Below are 17359 nucleotides of genomic sequence, written 5' to 3'. Positions count from 1 at the left end.
CTCAGGAAGATGGCAAAGTACTGTTTTATTAACAATGATCTAAAACAGGGAGTTTACAACAAACATCAACAGATGTACAATCAAGTTCTCTGAGCGATCTTCACACAAACAATAGCTTTTATATCAAAAAATACGTCAGAGGTGACGTCATCCTACATGGCAATAATGAAAAACCTACTAAGGGTCGGGATTGGCTTAACGGGTGCCTCTAAGTATATTTTCTATAGGAACTAGGATTGTGATTGACTGCCCACTGTCAGCTGGACAACATATGCCTACCTCTAAAACATGTCATCTTCAAAAACATTAGATACACGGTTTATCATTGGTTTTCAAATTATAAGGTCCTTTGTTATATGGACCACTGCAATTGGTTAGCACACTTGTGCCAGGTCTGGAACATTTCGTTCACTTAGCAGCATGAAAGCTCAGACCCATGTGCAAGGAGATTGGGCATGACATTACCTCCCCACCCAATTAGCCCAGCATCTCTGATCACCCATGCCTTCTGCCATGAAGATTGTCTTTGAACTTGGCCTTGCAAAAGTATCATTTTCTTTAGAATACATGGGAGTGAGAGCACTCATTATCGTGTTCTTTGACTCAAGTCCGAACTCAATTCCCATCCTTGGCTCATTTGACAGGAGACCACGATTTGTTCCTTTTTGAAGGTTTTAAATGCTTTAAATGAATTAAACTTGGCACTCTAGGTAATCTTTCTTTGCACCTTAACAAGGGATGATTCATTCTTCACACGTACGCTCCTTTCCAGAATAGATAGCTGACCTTGGCTGCTTCAGTCTTGACTCCAGCCCATGTTTATCAAAAAGGGCACCTGGTTGATGCCTTGCTCTACCAAGGTGGGAAGTCACGTACTAAAGAGCAAAATTGAGCAAGGTCATAGGGAACCCGGCTGATTAACGAAGGGTGAACACCCACCTATGGGGGTTACACCTTGGTGAGTGTGTACAAGTAACTGTGAATGACTTCTGACAAAAAATATATCAGGACAGTTCTGAGTGCTGCAGTTAGATTTTTAATAAAACTGCAGTTTACAAGTTTTTAAATACACTTGATTGAGAGTAACACAAGATACAACAGTATTTCCACATTTTGAAGGTATAGTAACCAGTTAGTGAGTGACAAATTTCAAATATTTGTAACGTCTTTTCACTGCTTACACATCCACTGAGTGGTCCTTGGGAAGGAGACCAGTGGATTTAGTGAGGTGATAGCATGTAACAGTCAGCACATATACATCAAAACAATGAGGGGTTGAACAAGGACAACGGAGACAATATAACAGTCAACACGACAGTGTTTCGGCCAGAGAGTGAGGTTGGATGAGCTCTGATGGTGTGGCCTTCATCAGGACGAGATATTCCAAGGCGGGAAGTATCTTGTGAGGTCTGTTGAGATAAACAGACGGGGTGTTATAGGAGTGGGCACATTTGTTTAAAGCTAGTACAGGTAGAAGTATCAATACATAAAGGACCGGTGCTTACCGGAACTTCGGAGCGCAGTGGCTCAGGGAGTGGCAGCGTCAGCAGTACACTGGAGGATTTTCAAGGTCCTAGAGATGGCCGTTCCTGTGGAAGTAGGAAGGACAAGGAGGCTATGTTAAGCCAAATGGAGTAGTGGAGCAACTAAGGATAAAAAAAGGGGTAAGGACAAGCTTACCTTGAGGGCCTGTTGCCGTGCATAATATGGGTAGAACAGGCTGGCGTGATGAGTACGCTAGAGTCAACCGCAAGCGTGAGGTGCTGCGGAAAAAAGGAAGCACGGGGTTATGATTTCAGGCCTCGGATAGTGTCAAGGGTCAAGGTGCACGTGAGGGTTGGTGAAACGTGCAGGTAACAGTTGGCCACGAACAAGGTGTGGCTGATGAGAGCGTGCGTGTTCCATGCGGAAGTGGGTCTGAGTATGACTTATAAATGGACAGAAGCGTCCGTGATGCTAAAATTACAACCTCAAAGGCAGGCGGCTGAATAGCGGTATGGCCCGTGTAGGAAAGCATGCTTGGCGAGGACGGTTTAAAATGGAGGCTGAGCTCCCATTCTAAAGTGAGACATGCAGCCAAGAAATAGGTGCAAGAGATCACAGAGCTGCAGTGGTGGCATGCGCGTTTGCTTACCTGCGGATGAAGGAAGGATGAGCACTGCAGAGAAAGCTGTCAGCGGTCGTGGTCCCTGGCTGCGCACGGAGTGAGCTGTTGAGCGGACTCTGATTAAATGGGGTGAGCGGCCATGATGAGGCGCGCAAGGCCGGGGTGCCCGTGGGGGTGCCTGATCAAAAAAGAGCACTAAGTACCCAAGGCAAAAATCAGAATACAAATACAACTAAAAGGCCAAAAAGCACTCTCAGCCAAAGGGGGGCATACTATTGTGAGCGCAGCCGCTTGCGAGGATGTGTGGCTCAGGTAGACACCCTTGACACTATCCGAGGCCTGTAATCATAACCCCGTGCTTCCTTTTTTCCGCAGCACCTCACGCTTGAGGTTGACTCTAGCGTACTCATCACGCCAGCCTGTTCTACCCATATTATGCGCGGCAACAGGCCCTCAAGGTAAGCTTGTCCTTACCCCTTTTTTTATCCTTAGTTGCTCCACTACTCAATTTGGCTTAACACAGCCTCCTTGTCCTTCCTACTTCCACAGGATCGGCCACCTCTAGGACCTCGAAAATCCTCCAGTGTACTGCTGACACTGCCACTCCCTGAGCCACTGCGCTCCGAAGTTCCGGTAAGCACCGGTCCTTCATGTATTGATACCTCTACCTGTGCTAGCTTTAAACAAATGTGCCCACTCCTATAACACCCCGTCTGTTTAACTCAACAGACCTCACAAGATACTTCCCGCCTTGGAATATCTCGTCCTGATGAAGGCCACACCATCAGAGCTCATCCAAGCTCACTTTCTGGCTGAAAGACTGTCGTGTTGACTGTTATATTGTCTGCGTTGTCCTTGTTCAAACCCTCATTGTTTTGATGTATGTGTGCTGACTGTTACATGCTATCACCTCACTAAATCCACTGGTCTCCTTCCCAAGGACCACTCAGTGGATGTGTAAGCAGTGAAAAGACGTTACAAATATTTCAAATTTGTCACTCACTAACTGGTTACTGTACCTTCAAAATGTGTAAATACTGTTGTATCTTGTGTTACTCTCAATCAAGTGTATTTAAAAACTCGTAAACTGCAGTTTTATTAAAAATCTAACTGCAGCACTCAGAACTGTCCTGATATATTTTTTGTCAGAAGTCATTCACAGTTACTTGTACACACTCACCAAGGTGTAACCCCATAGGTGTGTGTTCGCCCTCTCCTTGACTTCAGGCCAGACAGTCTTGTCTTGCAGATGAACGATTCAGCTTATTCTTGCTGAGACACAGTTTTCCCTTCCCTCTCCATGGGTCCTTGCTTACTAAATTCCTGATACTGATGTCCAGCTTCTATACAATGGTGGCTTTGCCTGCATTGTATTCACTACATATAGCCTGCTTCTAGGACGACTTAATCTACTTGCGTTTCATCCTCTGTACAATTATTGAACAGTTGATTTTTTGCAGCATTTTATGCACTTGTAATCTCCTTTTTCACATTTAAAAGTTCACTTAATAGTTTACTTCATCATTAGACTCTTCAGGATCCATACATCTTCTTCAGCCAGTTTCCTGGGACATTGTACATACTCTTTTGAGATGTCACTGGCTTCTTTTCTCTGCTCCTTCTCATATTCCTTCAGGGCGTTCCTCCCCCAAGTTGTCATCCCTTCGGGGATACATTCGGTAGGGTTGTCTCAATGGGTATCTTTTCTCAAACACACAATGTGGTATTGGAACAACAGCAGGTGTCAAAAACGGCACTATCCCAGGTCTCCAACATATGGCAGCTAGAGGGGGCAGGGTTTCCTGCAGAGGCATGCAACTTCTCCTCTAAGGAGCTCAGCACAATTCTGAAGGATTCCACCATCTTGTTTATCGCTGTACTTCTCCTTCCTGTCTTCTCCACGTGCTGTAGCCCAAAGCAATTTAGTTATGATGCAAGAAGGCAAAGACCACCTGTTACAAGGACAGGGATTGACTCCCTTAAAGCAGCTTGCTTTTGTCCAATCCCCTGTCAAAGTGTGCCTATCAAAAAGGTAGTCTCCAGCTTCAACTTTGATTCACTTCTGTTTTTTTATTTTATTGTTTGCTTGTTAGACGTGTATACAATAAGAAATACTGATGTAAAGCGCCCGCAGAGTAGGAGTGAGAACTACATTCAAATACATTAAAAACAAAATATATAAGAGCAGTGGGGGGAGAAGAAATCAGGACAAACCTACCATGCCTTGTGAGTATTCAGAATGTGTAAGTGCAGCAAGGAAGAAGGCAGGGGTCAATACTGTGGAGTCTGAGCTCATGGGTGAGCCACATATGAAGTGTTAAGAATGTTGAGTGCTACATGACCAGGAGACGTGAGGGGTGTAAGTGCAAGCCACCAGGGTGGAGGGGGTAAGTGCAAGTGCAGACATACAGAAGCTGGGCCAATTGGGCGCGGGAGGTCAGGGCCTCAAAGAAAAATGTATTTGAAGCTCTTTTGGGAGAGTTGATCTTTCCAAGGCCCTCTGCCAGTAAGGAGAAGACTGAGTGTTCCACGACAGAGGCATGCTCTGCTCCCTAACTACTCCCACAGCAAATTTGGGGTGACCTGCTGCTGAAGCAAGACACGCCTCTCTAACAGGATCTCACTAGAGGTGAAGAACCACTGAAGGTGTTTGCCATCCCCTTGTGTTGGGGGAATGAGATCAATGACTTATCTTGTCCCTGGGCCCATCTATTGGGATTTACTGAGTCCTGAGAGCCAGAACATCTGATATTTGGCATTGAACCCCTTCAAGCCATCCTCAAACCCCATTCGCCAGGCATTGCCCCAACAGTAACTGCTCGATCTGCTTTTTGAACTCTCTCAACTTTTGAACGACTGCTGCTTTCACCTTCGAACCAGCTTTATGCTGAATCATACCAAACCGAGCCTGTTGCCTCTTGGCTCGAACCACCCGTTCATCGGTGAACCTCATCCCAAACAACTGGAAGCATTGCGTCACAGCACAAATCAACCCAACCCAGTGCTTACCAATGACTCGAACCGGCCCAATTTCGAATACTCGCCTTGTCTAACCACAGATCGAACCATCAGCTTTGAACCATCACCAGACCTCGACTTAAACCACTGGAATATCACATGTGGATCCTAACCAACAGTTACCGCACATCTCAAATCCGCCTGATCTTCGAACCGACCCTGGTGAGCCCTCTGAACTGCATCACTTGAACACTGCATTCAAAATTATCTGAGCTACTGCATTGAACTGACTGAATGCTTGCTCACTGCTTGAAACTACATTACTTGCCGCAACCTGAACCTGGTTTGATCTGCTTACACAAGGATAAGATGCCTGGTTCGAGGCCATTCCAGGAACTGAACCAGGAAGGCCCACCCCCCTGTCCACTTGTTGGGACCCTAAACAACTGCTAATCCCATTTTGCACCCTTTTCACCCAAAAGCATATCCTTTTAGGCCATTGTTGTACTTTATTGCTCTTTTCCTCCCTGCTGAGTATTCAGAGTGCATGCATCTTTTACACTGTGCACTTTTCTGTCTTCCTTGTTGGGGTGGGTTATTGATAGTGTTTTTACTAGTTAGTTGTACATAGGAGTGTTAATTAAAGTCTGTTTCTATAGAACCTCTATTGGACATTCCTTTATTTTGGAGTGTCGTACTTTGCTGATTGGGTTGCTACTGTCTCACGTCCACATTACCACAAAAGTTAAATAAGGTATATCTCTTTCCTATGCCTTTCATCTTTATGATTGGGATTCACTTTTGTTTTGTAGACATGTGAGGACTGAGTAGGCAGTTTAGCCACAACTCATCCTTGAACCTCTGCAGGTCAGAATTTATTTAATCACAAAATGCTTATTCAGGTTGTATATAGCTGTTCCTAAGGGGGACACTGTTTTATGCATAGCTAATTTTTACACTTCACTGCAGTGAGGCTCATTTTCTGGTGTCCACGTAATTTGGTGGCGTGTGCACTGCCTTTTGCCCTGAACATTTGCACTCTGTCATGCAAAATGGGTAAACTGGCAGGTAGTGTTTACAATTACAATTACACACTACCTGACTTGCATTTATGGCAGGCAGTGTTTAATTGTAATTGTAAACATAGCCTGTAATGCACGCATGGCAAGCAGCGTTAACAAGGGAGCACTATGCGATCACCACGGAGCCCGCATAAAGCTGGCGGGCTCCATGGTAATCCCCAGTATTTGCGCCAACATGAAATTGCATCCCGGCGCAAATGCTATGGCATTTGTATTGTGTTCCACCTCCTCTCCGTCATAAAATGAACGAAAATGGGGCATAATGTTAATGGAAAAGCGTAAAGGCTTTACCCAAGGAAAATTAGCTCAAGAGTGTGGAGAAGTTCATTTGATCATAGTCACACAATTTTTATGAAGTAGGGACCTCTTGCCCAATTATTTATTGTGCTTTTGATATAAATAATTGGGATAACTTTGATTGTTTATCCTGGGGATAGGATGCAAGATATCTTTTGGAGGTTTATCCCCCAAGAAATCCCCTCACCTAACAAATGTGTTAAGGGCCTCATCATAAATTGGGTGGAGCGGTAAAATAGCGTTACTGCTGCATTACCATTTTGAACTGGAGGTAAATCTGGTGAGTTTCCACCCATTTGCGGTGCTTTTACCTTTAAATTGAGCCCAAAACATCCCATTGGGTTCAATGGACCCAAAGGAAATGGGGACTTCCCACCCCCATAAAACTCGGGATCCGGCGCTAATTGCGATGGACCGAGTTGCAGTAATGCTATTAGCATTGGGCGGTATCCCGGCACATTTACCGGTGGGATACCACCCAACTTATGATGAGGCTCTTTTAGTCTATAGTTTAACTTTCCTCTAAAACAACCGATGCTCATACAAGAACCTGACAACATTAGGCAATACACATTTATATGAGAAATTAACAGAACAGTGAATGTATAAAAGTTAATGTAGTAAAATATGTAGATGAAAGCATCTGTGTTATTCTACACACGGGATTTTAAATCCAATCCAAGGAAAGAAACAGACTGCGAATTAAGAAGATTCGAGAAGGTGACAAACTCGATGAAACAAAACATACTTCCCCATAGCAAAACGTGATGACCTGCTACATTTGAAAATAAAAGCAGACCACCCAATCTAAAGCTCAACCCCAAGGTGATGTGGTTTCAGACAGCTGTTGGTAGTTGGAGCTCCACTCCAACGAATTGTGGAATTCACATAGCCTTGTGAATTGTGGAATAACAACAGGAATTCAGTGAAGGACAGCATAGTGCTCATAAATCGAGTGTCTGTACGCAGACCTGGTTGACATTTTTATTACACCAGTAGTATGTTTACAGATCGAATTAAGCCATCACCTTTCAGAAGACTGCTTCGAAAAAACACTGACAGGAACTTCAAACACAACGTTTGATGGTAAGGCTTGAAAAAGCTGGCTCTAAGAGATACCAGGAGGGCAGGAAATGGGTAGAATGGCTAAAGGGATTAGCATGGCCATGAGACGTCAATGGGTGGGTAAATAACCAAAAATTACCTACAAGCTTGGTGCTCCGTATCCTTAATCTGATGCAACAGTTTTGGCTTATAATAGCCAAAACTAACACACGTTCATCTGACTTACCGCCCCCACCCCATGAGGCCTGGTGCAAATTGACAATAGCCCCCCTCCCTTCATCATGTCGGTCCTATTTCTTTTTTTAAAAAGATGTCGAAAACGTCTTGCTTGTTTTCATGCGGACAGAAAGCACTTGTCCCTAACATGCCCACTCGAATGGAAAAAGGCACAATGCTGCTCGCTATCAAAAGAGATAGGTCTCATAACCTGATCAGGGGTAGGACATGCCTAGTAGCCAATGTCTGATTATAGTGAGGGTTAAAGTAGCAACATGGATGGCCCAATGCAATATGGTCTGATGTCTGAGATACAGATAATCATTAAACTTGTGGGCTTTCCAGTCTGCCATTCTACTCCTCTGCCACTTAAATAATGTACTCTTTGAAGTGGTCGACGGTTCAAGCTCGTCTTTCACCACTGTTCGTTATTTATTTTTATTTGACAGGTGCACCCACTTGAGGTCAAGTAACCATTCACACTGTGAAATAATGTTTTCCTTTTTTGAAAGGATGGTTGTTAAAATATTAAAAGCATATAATAAAAGCATTAAGTTGTGCTTATTCATAGTCAAGCTTCTGGATCACCTCATCCTGAAGATTTACGATGCCTTCATAATCTCAGAATTTACAAGCATACAACATACAGGCTTCCCTTACAACAGCTGGGATCTTTCCAGAAGGCAGATGACATGGGAAATCATGTAATGGTTCAATTTGAGCGTCATGAAACTTGCTCAGCTGGGGTGACTTAAGGAGACAGCTGTCTCCAAGGTTCAAAGAAGCAGGCATATAATAATGTAATTTGTAAGTATACAAAGACTGTTATGACAATCCATTCTTGGCACAGGCACTGCATGATCTTTTAGTAGCACTCAGTGCTATTGATACCCATGCCCCTCAGGACCAGATTTCTGCTGTAAAGTTGTTCCACAATTCACAAACCTTTTTGTGAAAAAAACATGTTCTACTCTTACCATTTACCATCTTCCTTCACAATCCTATCGTGGCCTTGAGCCGGATATGCCTGCTTCTACTGAAAAATGTGATCTTGTTTTGAGTTCACTTCTGCAAGGAGTTTCTATCAATCCATTTTAAAACAAGTCACTCCCTCCGCCCCCAAATTGTATGCAAATTCACAACCTAGAGTCTCTAGCTTGGTCGCCTGTTTCAGTCACTCACCAATATTTCTTTACCTCTCTAGAAATTAAAAGTCAAAACATAGACCAAGTATTCCAGTTGATGTGGTTATTAGTTATGGCCTCCCTTTTTCTGCTGGTTATATTACGAATTAGCTATATCATGAAAAGAAGATGTAAGCTATGAAGAAATCTTAAAACAGGTGCATTACCCTTGAAGAAAATTAAATATAAAGAGAGGTAGTGGCCTTCTACTTCATCACAAGAAACATTGGGCCTCATTACGAGGTAGGAGGTAGCCATTGTAATGGGCCCGCCTCGGGTCACCGGGGCGGGCCACAGATGGTGTCGGGTCCCACCCGACATCGGATCAGGGTGCTGCGATCACGCAGCGTATGAGGGGCAGGGATCACCCTGCTCGAGCCAGCTCACCGGCTCCAGTGACCATAACTGGGGGCACCCAGCGGGGGGGCGCCGTGGTGTGGGAGCACCCAGGCCAAACGGCTGCATAGGCCACGAACACGTGGCAAGATCCTCCCCCAACAAACACGCAGACACGAGTTGCCGCTTCATGGGGCTTTGCTGCACTGCCCTCGCTGTGCCAGCAGAGCCCCTTTTATTAAATGAGCGTCATGACCTATTCTTTGCTACGGAGCAAACACTAGACCACCACACAACAGCCATGGTGCTATTAGCACCATGGCTACCCCCTTACCGCATACCGGGTCCAGGTTCTCGGAATGGGTACTTACCGGGTCATTCCAACCTTGTAGGACCCGGTAAGTCCCCATTCTGAGAACCATTCCTCATTCCCATTTAAGCCCCCATAGGGCTCAATATGAATGGGGAAGTAGCTAATAACAGTACCGCAATTTGAGGTACCGTTATTAGCTCTGAAGTCCCTTAGCGGGTCCCGTCCTTAACACCTGGTCAGACCAGGCATTAAGGAAGGGACCCGCTAAGGGACCGCGAAATATGGAGGTAATCCCTTACCTCCTACCTCGTAATGAGGCCCATTGTTATTTTCTGTTGTTTGTAAATAAACCCTCCGGAATAATCAAGAACAACAACAGTTCGCACATTACATTCACAATGAAGGAAGCCCTTGATTGAACAAAGCCTGAAATATCTTCCATGCAGGCTCATCTTCCAAGGACCAGCTTTTTCTTCAGCTCTGTGTGAATAATCCAGATAAGAGGCACATCTAAAAAAAACGCCTGCTTTACACAAAATAGATGAAAAAATGTAATCATTTTTTTTAGAATTCAACTCTCATTTTTTCCTGCCATTGACAAATAAGCAAAACCCTTGTTAGGTAACTAATCTTTTGCCTATTGCACACCCCTATCAGCAAGGAGAGTCTGGTGCGGATGATTAAATCGTCACATATTCAAGACTTCAAGCCTATGAAGAGATGAGTTTATACCGAGTGAGCCATCAGCTCCCAATACCTTCTTAAGGAGAGCAATGAATTAACTAAACACAATATTCTCCCAGATAGCCTTTGTGCCGCAGCTGAACACCAATAGACAGGGTGAACTGTGATTTTGAATATACCCCTTTCCACCCAACCAAATGATATTCTTTTCCATATTGTCCTTTCCCTTTTCACCCATTACCCCAGTTGCCTCACTCACTCTTATCCTTCCGTTTTCCCTTTCCACCCCTTCCCTTTGTGTTTATTGTTCCTGTGGTGCATACAATTAATACAGACCTCCCGATTGTAGCTCTCATTATAAAGTACTTTGAATGCAGCCCTCTACCTCCTTGTTCTTTTAGTACTAGTTTTATGTCATTTTCTGTTCCATCTCTACTTGTAGCTTTAGTAGATGGCACATGCTTTTTTACACTTGAAAGGCTTGGAGGTCCATCTTAAAATAGCAGTGAATTTCCGACTGTCGATATGACCTGCACCAATTTGTCCGATGTGTGTACTCCTGAGCTTGAGAAATCTAGCAATTCTTGCTCCCAGGGGTATGCTGTACGTGGAATTTAGATTCCTGAGGCTGAGTAACCCTTCAGCGATTACCTCCTCTGAAAAGACGGCAGCAGCAGGGAAAAAAGACCTACCCCCTATGCAAATGTTTTTGACGCTAAGACAGAAAGGAATCAGGCTGATGATAAGGCTGTCCTCACTGATAAGGAGCCGATCTGACTCTGCATAGACTATGCCCCGACAGCCTCTCATCACTCGTCTCTGTTTTTATTCTAGCAAGTGTATCGTTTGTAAACAATTGTATTTCATAAAAGAGCAGGTTCAAAAATTAATCTGTACCTCGGACCTGAAACCAGCTAGTTTTAACATCAACTGCTTTCAGAACACCAGTCAATTATTGAGACCGCTGAAATTAGCACCTGCCACATCAGGAATATCTTTCATCACTCTACCACACTGGCTTCTGGTTTTCACTTATTCCTAAAACACACTGGTTTGAAATCAGGTGCCAGCATTGTTTTATCTGCCCTGCTTACTATTGGCAGTGTAGATCCCTAGGCTTTGCGCCTAGGGAATCAGAGATAGTTACCTTATTGTGAGAACAGTACCTTGCTGCCGCTCTCCCTGGCTACTATTTTTCATCATGTGCTGAAACTTTTCAAAGTGCCAAGGCTGAGAAAGCCAATATTGACCAATCCATATCCTCCATCCACGTTACCCCACATTTGTTGCACTGACCAGTAGAATCTTGCAGATATATGATATAATATGATGTGATATGATAAGGCATTTATAACACGCCTGTACACAAGTGTTTCAAGGCGTGACGAGGTAAGGGAGGGGGAAGAGAAGGAAGACAGACAACGATCCTACTAGGCCAGGTGTCTTTCAGATCACTCAAGTGCATGGTGTTGCATTTATAATGTGCCTGTGCACAAGTGTTTCTCGGTGCGACAATAGAGGAGAGAGAAACAAAGGGAGGACAAAATAACGATGTTACTAGGCCTTGTGTCATTCAGATTGCGCAAGTGCAGGGACGAGGGAAGGGGAGAAGTGCCGGGGCAGGGGAATGGGAGAAGTGCCAGGGGGCAGGGGAAGGGAATTGCAGTTAACTCACACTTGCAGGTAGCTAGTGGATTATAAGTGCAGAGAGAAGGGACTGTAGGGTTGTAGATACAGACCCTTAAGTGCTGGGGAGCCCGGAGGCAGTGCAATGGCAACTGGACATGCAGGAGCCTGGGCCCGAGTTCAGAGGGTGACCAGTGCACGGAGCAGTTAGGTACATCAGTAGGAGAGAGGACGAGAGAAAGCAGAAGCAAAAAAGGAAGGTCTTAAGTTGCTTCCGGAAACGGAGGTGGTTCTGCTCAATTTTGAGAGTGACAGGGAGGCTGTTCTAGAGGGACGCCCCAGCAGAGGAGATAGATCTGCCCCCAACTCTCTGCTTGGAGAAGCGTCTGACCCTCAGAGAGTTGGAGGTGGATGAGCAGAGAGCTTGAGAAGGAAGATATTTTGGAAGAGATAGTTGGAGGTAGAGTGTCCCAGGCCCCAGAACGCCTTGTGGATGATGCAGAGGGTCGTGAAGTTGATCCTTGCAGCCACAGGGAGCAAGTGAAGAGATTTCAGAGCTGGATAGATACGATTCCTGGGCTTGATGCCAAGGACAAGTCTTGCAGTCCTGTTCTGGATACATTGTAAAGGTCGAAGAGTAGAGACAGGAAGATTTAGATAGATGGTGTTGTAATAGTACAGCCTGGATAGGACCGGTACTCTGGAAACAGTGAGCTTCTGGGGGAAAGTGAGAAAAGGAAGAATACCTCCGAGGAGGTGCAGCTGATAGTTTGACTTCTTAGTGACATCAGAGATGTGAGGAGAGAATGATTGGGTGGAGTCGAAGATGACACCAAGGTTCTTAGCCTCAATGGAAGGAGCAGGAAGAGGGCCCAGAGTGGGTGGCCAAAGAGAGAGAGGAAAAGCAGGAACGGGTGTTCCAATGAGGAGGATGTCAGTCTTACTAGCATTAAGGCAGAGATAATTGGCGGCACACCATTTCTGAATTGTGACCAGACAGACTGTTATGCGAGAAGAAGCAGAGGTGGCTGAGGGGAGCCTGAAAGAAAACTAAGTGCCATCCGTAAAAAATTGAAATTTGGAGCAGAATGTAGCGATGCAGTGGGCAAGAGGTGCCAAGTAGTGGTTGAAGAGCCAGGGAGAGAGAGAGGTTAGACCCCTGGGGAACACCACAAGTAGAGAGAGAGATAAAAGAGAAGGAATACCCCAGTTGGACCTGTGAGGGTCTGTCGGTGAGAAAGGTATTCAGCCATGTATGGTTGACATGTGTTCCCTTGTACAAATTAAGTAGGTAGTCTCAGGCAGAGCTATCAAATAGAGCCTGACAAATGAATAGTCTGAGCCCTATAGAATGTATATCTAGTTGATTCCGCTAACCAATCCCAACACACGTTAGGGTTTTGTACTTATGAATGTGATGACAAGTCAGATGTGACCTATTTTTGGTTCTTAACCTGTTGTCAAGCTTGGAATGATTAAGAGTCTTGGAGATGTTTGTAAGGCTCATTGCTGTCCCTGTTTTATATGGTGTGTTAATAAAAACAGTTTTTTAGTCACTTCTTTGGACACTTCCGTTTTATGGGCATGGGATTTCCTGTCCTGTGCCCAGGGATTTTTACCCCTTTAACACATGCACTTGAAAAATAGATAGCGATGGCAAGTAACCCTTGGTCATAGACACTTACAGCCCCTGGTGGGCCTGGTGTGACAGAAAAGATAATACAGTAGGAGTGTCACAAGTGAAAGGATCAATATCTTTAGCTCTACACCAGCTTCAAAACGTGTTCCAAAGGCAACGGTAAAGAGCTTTAATTGCTGGTCTCCTAGCCGAAAGCAACACCGCCAGAGCGTGTTCCAGGAGATCCCAGTCTTTGAATCTTAACCTCTCAGAAACCAGGTTTGAAGATTCAGGGTTTTGATTTCTAGGTGGAGAAGACGCCCCCCTCTTGTGAAAGCAGGTCTGCTCTCTGAGGAAGAAGACCTGGAGGGGAGATGGACATATCCAGATGTTCTGGGTACCACGTCCTCCTGGCCCAATCCGGAGGGATCAGGATCATGGATTTCCCAAGCTTCCTCAACCTCCTGATGTCATGAGTAATGACGGGGACTGGTGGGAACGCGTACATGAGTGGAATTCACAGTCCATCACAAGTGCATCCCCTAGAGCTCCTCTCTGAGGAAATTCCCCAGTCAATGTGAACTGTAAGTCTTGACTCAATGTAGGGTGCGACAACAGTCTGGTGATAACTACCTCAGTAAAGTTGGATCAACTGGTACTGTGTGTCAAAGCAAAGATGGGTAGATCTGATCAGCACATATGTTACAGTATTCCCTCCCCTGTCAACAGTATTGTACAAGACATTGGGCCTCATTACGAGGTGGGCGGTAAGTGGTTAACGGCACCGGTAATGGTGCCGGTGTTGTTAACCCCTTACTGCCCTATTACGAGGTCTCCTTGCAGGACCTGCAAAACCAGGCGTCCTTACCGGGTCCCGCGAGGAGACCAGGGAGCTAACAACGGCGGGCCCGTTGTTAGCTCCTTCCCCGTTCCCATTGAGGCCTATGGGGGCTCGAATGGGAATGGGGATGTACCGGGTCTGGGTTCCTCGAACGAGGAATTACCGGGTCCTCCAAGGTTGGGATGGCCCGGTAAGACGTCATTTGAGGAACCCGGACCCGGTATGCAGTAAGGAGGTAACCATGCCGCTAATTGCGGCATGGTTACCTCCAACCTCGTAATGAGGGCCACTACCTTTTAAATGACTGTTGGTTCTAATGCACAGATCTCGGAAAACCATCCTGCCATTATGGGTTAGAGATGCTGTTCTCTTTGTTTTGTTGCTGTGTCCTTGTCCTATGTCCTCTTTTCCCTGGTCCAACCTTCTGTTTTATAGGCTCTTTTGATGAATTTTCTCTTTTCACTTTTGTTGTATGCAGAATACCAACTTCATTCTTTACCTTTCCTAACCGGTCTGGGAAGACTGGCCTCAGCACAAATGACAAGCCTCCTTTTCACGAGTATTTAATGTTGTTATCATGGCAGTCTTCCAGACCCACACTAATACTTCGGAATTTCCCAGCAACTCTAGACCGAGAGACTGGTCTCTACTGCATAAAAAAGGCTCAAGGCTGCAGCCTGCTGATACCTGCCTGTACATCAACAGACATAGTTTTGGCACACTCTTTCAGCAACCATTTTCAATAACTGGCTATAAGTGTTCCAAAACAGGAATCTTCTTTCTTCTGAATTAAAAATTGAGCCGGGACAGAAGGAGCTCTCTCCGAGCATTCCTCTCACCAGCAACCAGAAGCACAATCTGAAATTAAGATTTTGGGGTCAGACTTGCTTCACAACACTTAATGGCGAGTGGTAGAATGGCTGGCAGTGCAATGTCCCCCTGAAACTGTATGCCCCTATTTATAATTTTAAAAGTGTTCAATTGTAGGAAATACTATTTTTACTTGTAGAATTTGGCTTTAAAGCCTAAGTGCCAATTTATTACAATAACTGGTACATATTCGATGATGGTTTAGTAATGAAATTAATCTAATAATTGTTTCTTCCAAAATGAAACATGCAGTGCTATAATATTGTTGTTAATATATGAAATATAAAGCATTTATAAGCCTGTTCACAATGATAATGCACTTTATTTCAATGGCTGCTCACCGCAATATCATACTCTTTTTCAGGGCGGCTCCCATTGAGGCTCAGTGGTTCAGCATGCGGCACAGCCAGAACATTGAAGCTGAAATCTGTAATAGTGACACATCCAAGATGAGAGTCATTAATGGAGAGAAGTTGTGGTCCCTGGAAAGTGGAACAGTGATGGAGGTTAGCATGAACACCCCCAGCACGGATGCTAATGATGGCAAGGTAAGTGGAAAGGCTTATGCATAGGTTGCAAGGGCATATGGGCACACTCCAGCGAGTTTATCTCATGGGTGAAATCCAAGTGCGTTATTCTTGCCATACTTCTTTAAATGAGCAGTACCCCGAAGGCCCTCTTCCTAAAATGACCATGGCCGACATATTCCGCTATTGGGGATCCAGCCCCACATATCAATGTTTACCTCTCATAGAGTATACAAGAATACAGCAGGTAGCAGCAGGTTTTGAGAGTTTGATGGGTGAGCTGGTAGAATCAGAGAAGGCACATGTATATGTTAGCGCCTGTAGATCACCTTTTAAACTGCCAGAGGTTTGAATGACTGAAATGATAAACTCAAGGGGGATGGATAACGTCATGCATGACATAATCAACAGGGAACATTTTGTCATGGAGGTTACAACTGACAGTTAGCATGTGTGATGGCTATCATTCCGTTTGAATTGTGTATCGGTTACAAGTGGCAAGCGTACTCAGCATGGCAGAAGAGGAATCAAATGAACATACTTAGTGAGAAGAATGGAGAGGGTGTGATAGAGTGGAAAACAAAACACATTTTGAAGAACAAAGAGAATGGAAAATTTAGAGGTGGGCAAGGGAGATGTGGCACAAAACAAAGTTGCATGTAAAAGTTAAATCGAAATGTTCAAGTCCTAAAATTATTGAGGAATTTCTCAAGAGTTTTTTATGCACCAGGTATTGGAAGGATATCAATAACAAGTTATGTTGTTGTGTGCAACTAGGTAGTTGAGCTGAATGAGGAAGCCGTGAAAGGAACACCCCTTCAGGACAGGGATTTGTGATTGCCAAAGAACAAGAAGATACCAGGAATATCCAATATGACAAGGAATTTTGGTGCACTCATTTTGTTCTCGTTGTCCTAATTATTAGTGCAATCTTTAATTTAGTTTTATGAGATGATGTGTGGTTGCGCGAGGTACTAGTGGAAATGTTGATGAAAGTGTGTTTGTTTGTCTATGTGTGTGTGTATAAAACAGAGATGCAACATTTACCCATACCTGAATGATTCACTAGTGAAGGTGTCTTCACTGACAGAGACACAGTCAATCTTCCTGTGACACAAATCACAAGTATTGTATGGAGGGGCAAAAATAGACACATACTGTAAATCTGTATCCTTCCATGCATTCATGACTCCTGTTATGGGAAAGGCATGGAACCTTTAGATTTGGGTCCATCTGCAAGGCTATATGGTGTCAGTTGTGCTGGGCATGATATCCAGGTGATCCTACATGGATTGCATGTCTGTTAAGGGGTTGTGTTCATGAAACAAGTTTTTATGTCGCATCAACATCTTGGAGCTGATTGCTAATTACCTGGGCCTTCAGGTATTTCTCCCTGCCTTTCAGAGCAAATTCCTCTTAATTCAGGGAGATTTCACAACCAGTATTGTATATACGGAAACAGTGGTGCTAGATGCAGGACCCAACCCTGAGATACTCAAGTTTTGTGAATGGGCTTTATCCAAATATTGTGCATTCTCTTGTTGTCACGCTCACCTGGCTCCCACAGAGGCGTGGATCGGAACTGGACAGCTGCGGTCTCCACCAATGTGATGCGTAGGGCCATGATGATGGACT

General features: G+C 44.6%; 1 protein-coding gene across 1 annotated transcript in view; it reads left to right on the top strand.

The window, feature by feature from the left end:
* Positions 1–17359, top strand: part of PADI2 (peptidyl arginine deiminase 2) — a 1062620-nt gene that overhangs the window by 53842 nt on the left and 991419 nt on the right. The window contains exon 2 of the mRNA XM_069611131.1: positions 15562–15745. Coding sequence (XP_069467232.1) covers positions 15562–15745 — 184 coding nt within the window. The remainder of the gene's footprint in view (positions 1–15561; positions 15746–17359) is intronic.

This window comes from Ambystoma mexicanum, chromosome 8, assembly GCF_040938575.1.
Source record: "Ambystoma mexicanum isolate Mex_15411 chromosome 8, UKY_AmexF1_1, whole genome shotgun sequence".
Classification (NCBI taxonomy): domain Eukaryota; kingdom Metazoa; phylum Chordata; class Amphibia; order Caudata; family Ambystomatidae; genus Ambystoma; species Ambystoma mexicanum.
The sequence above is the reverse complement of the archived record's forward strand: the minus strand, read 5'-3'. Positions and strand labels throughout refer to the sequence as shown.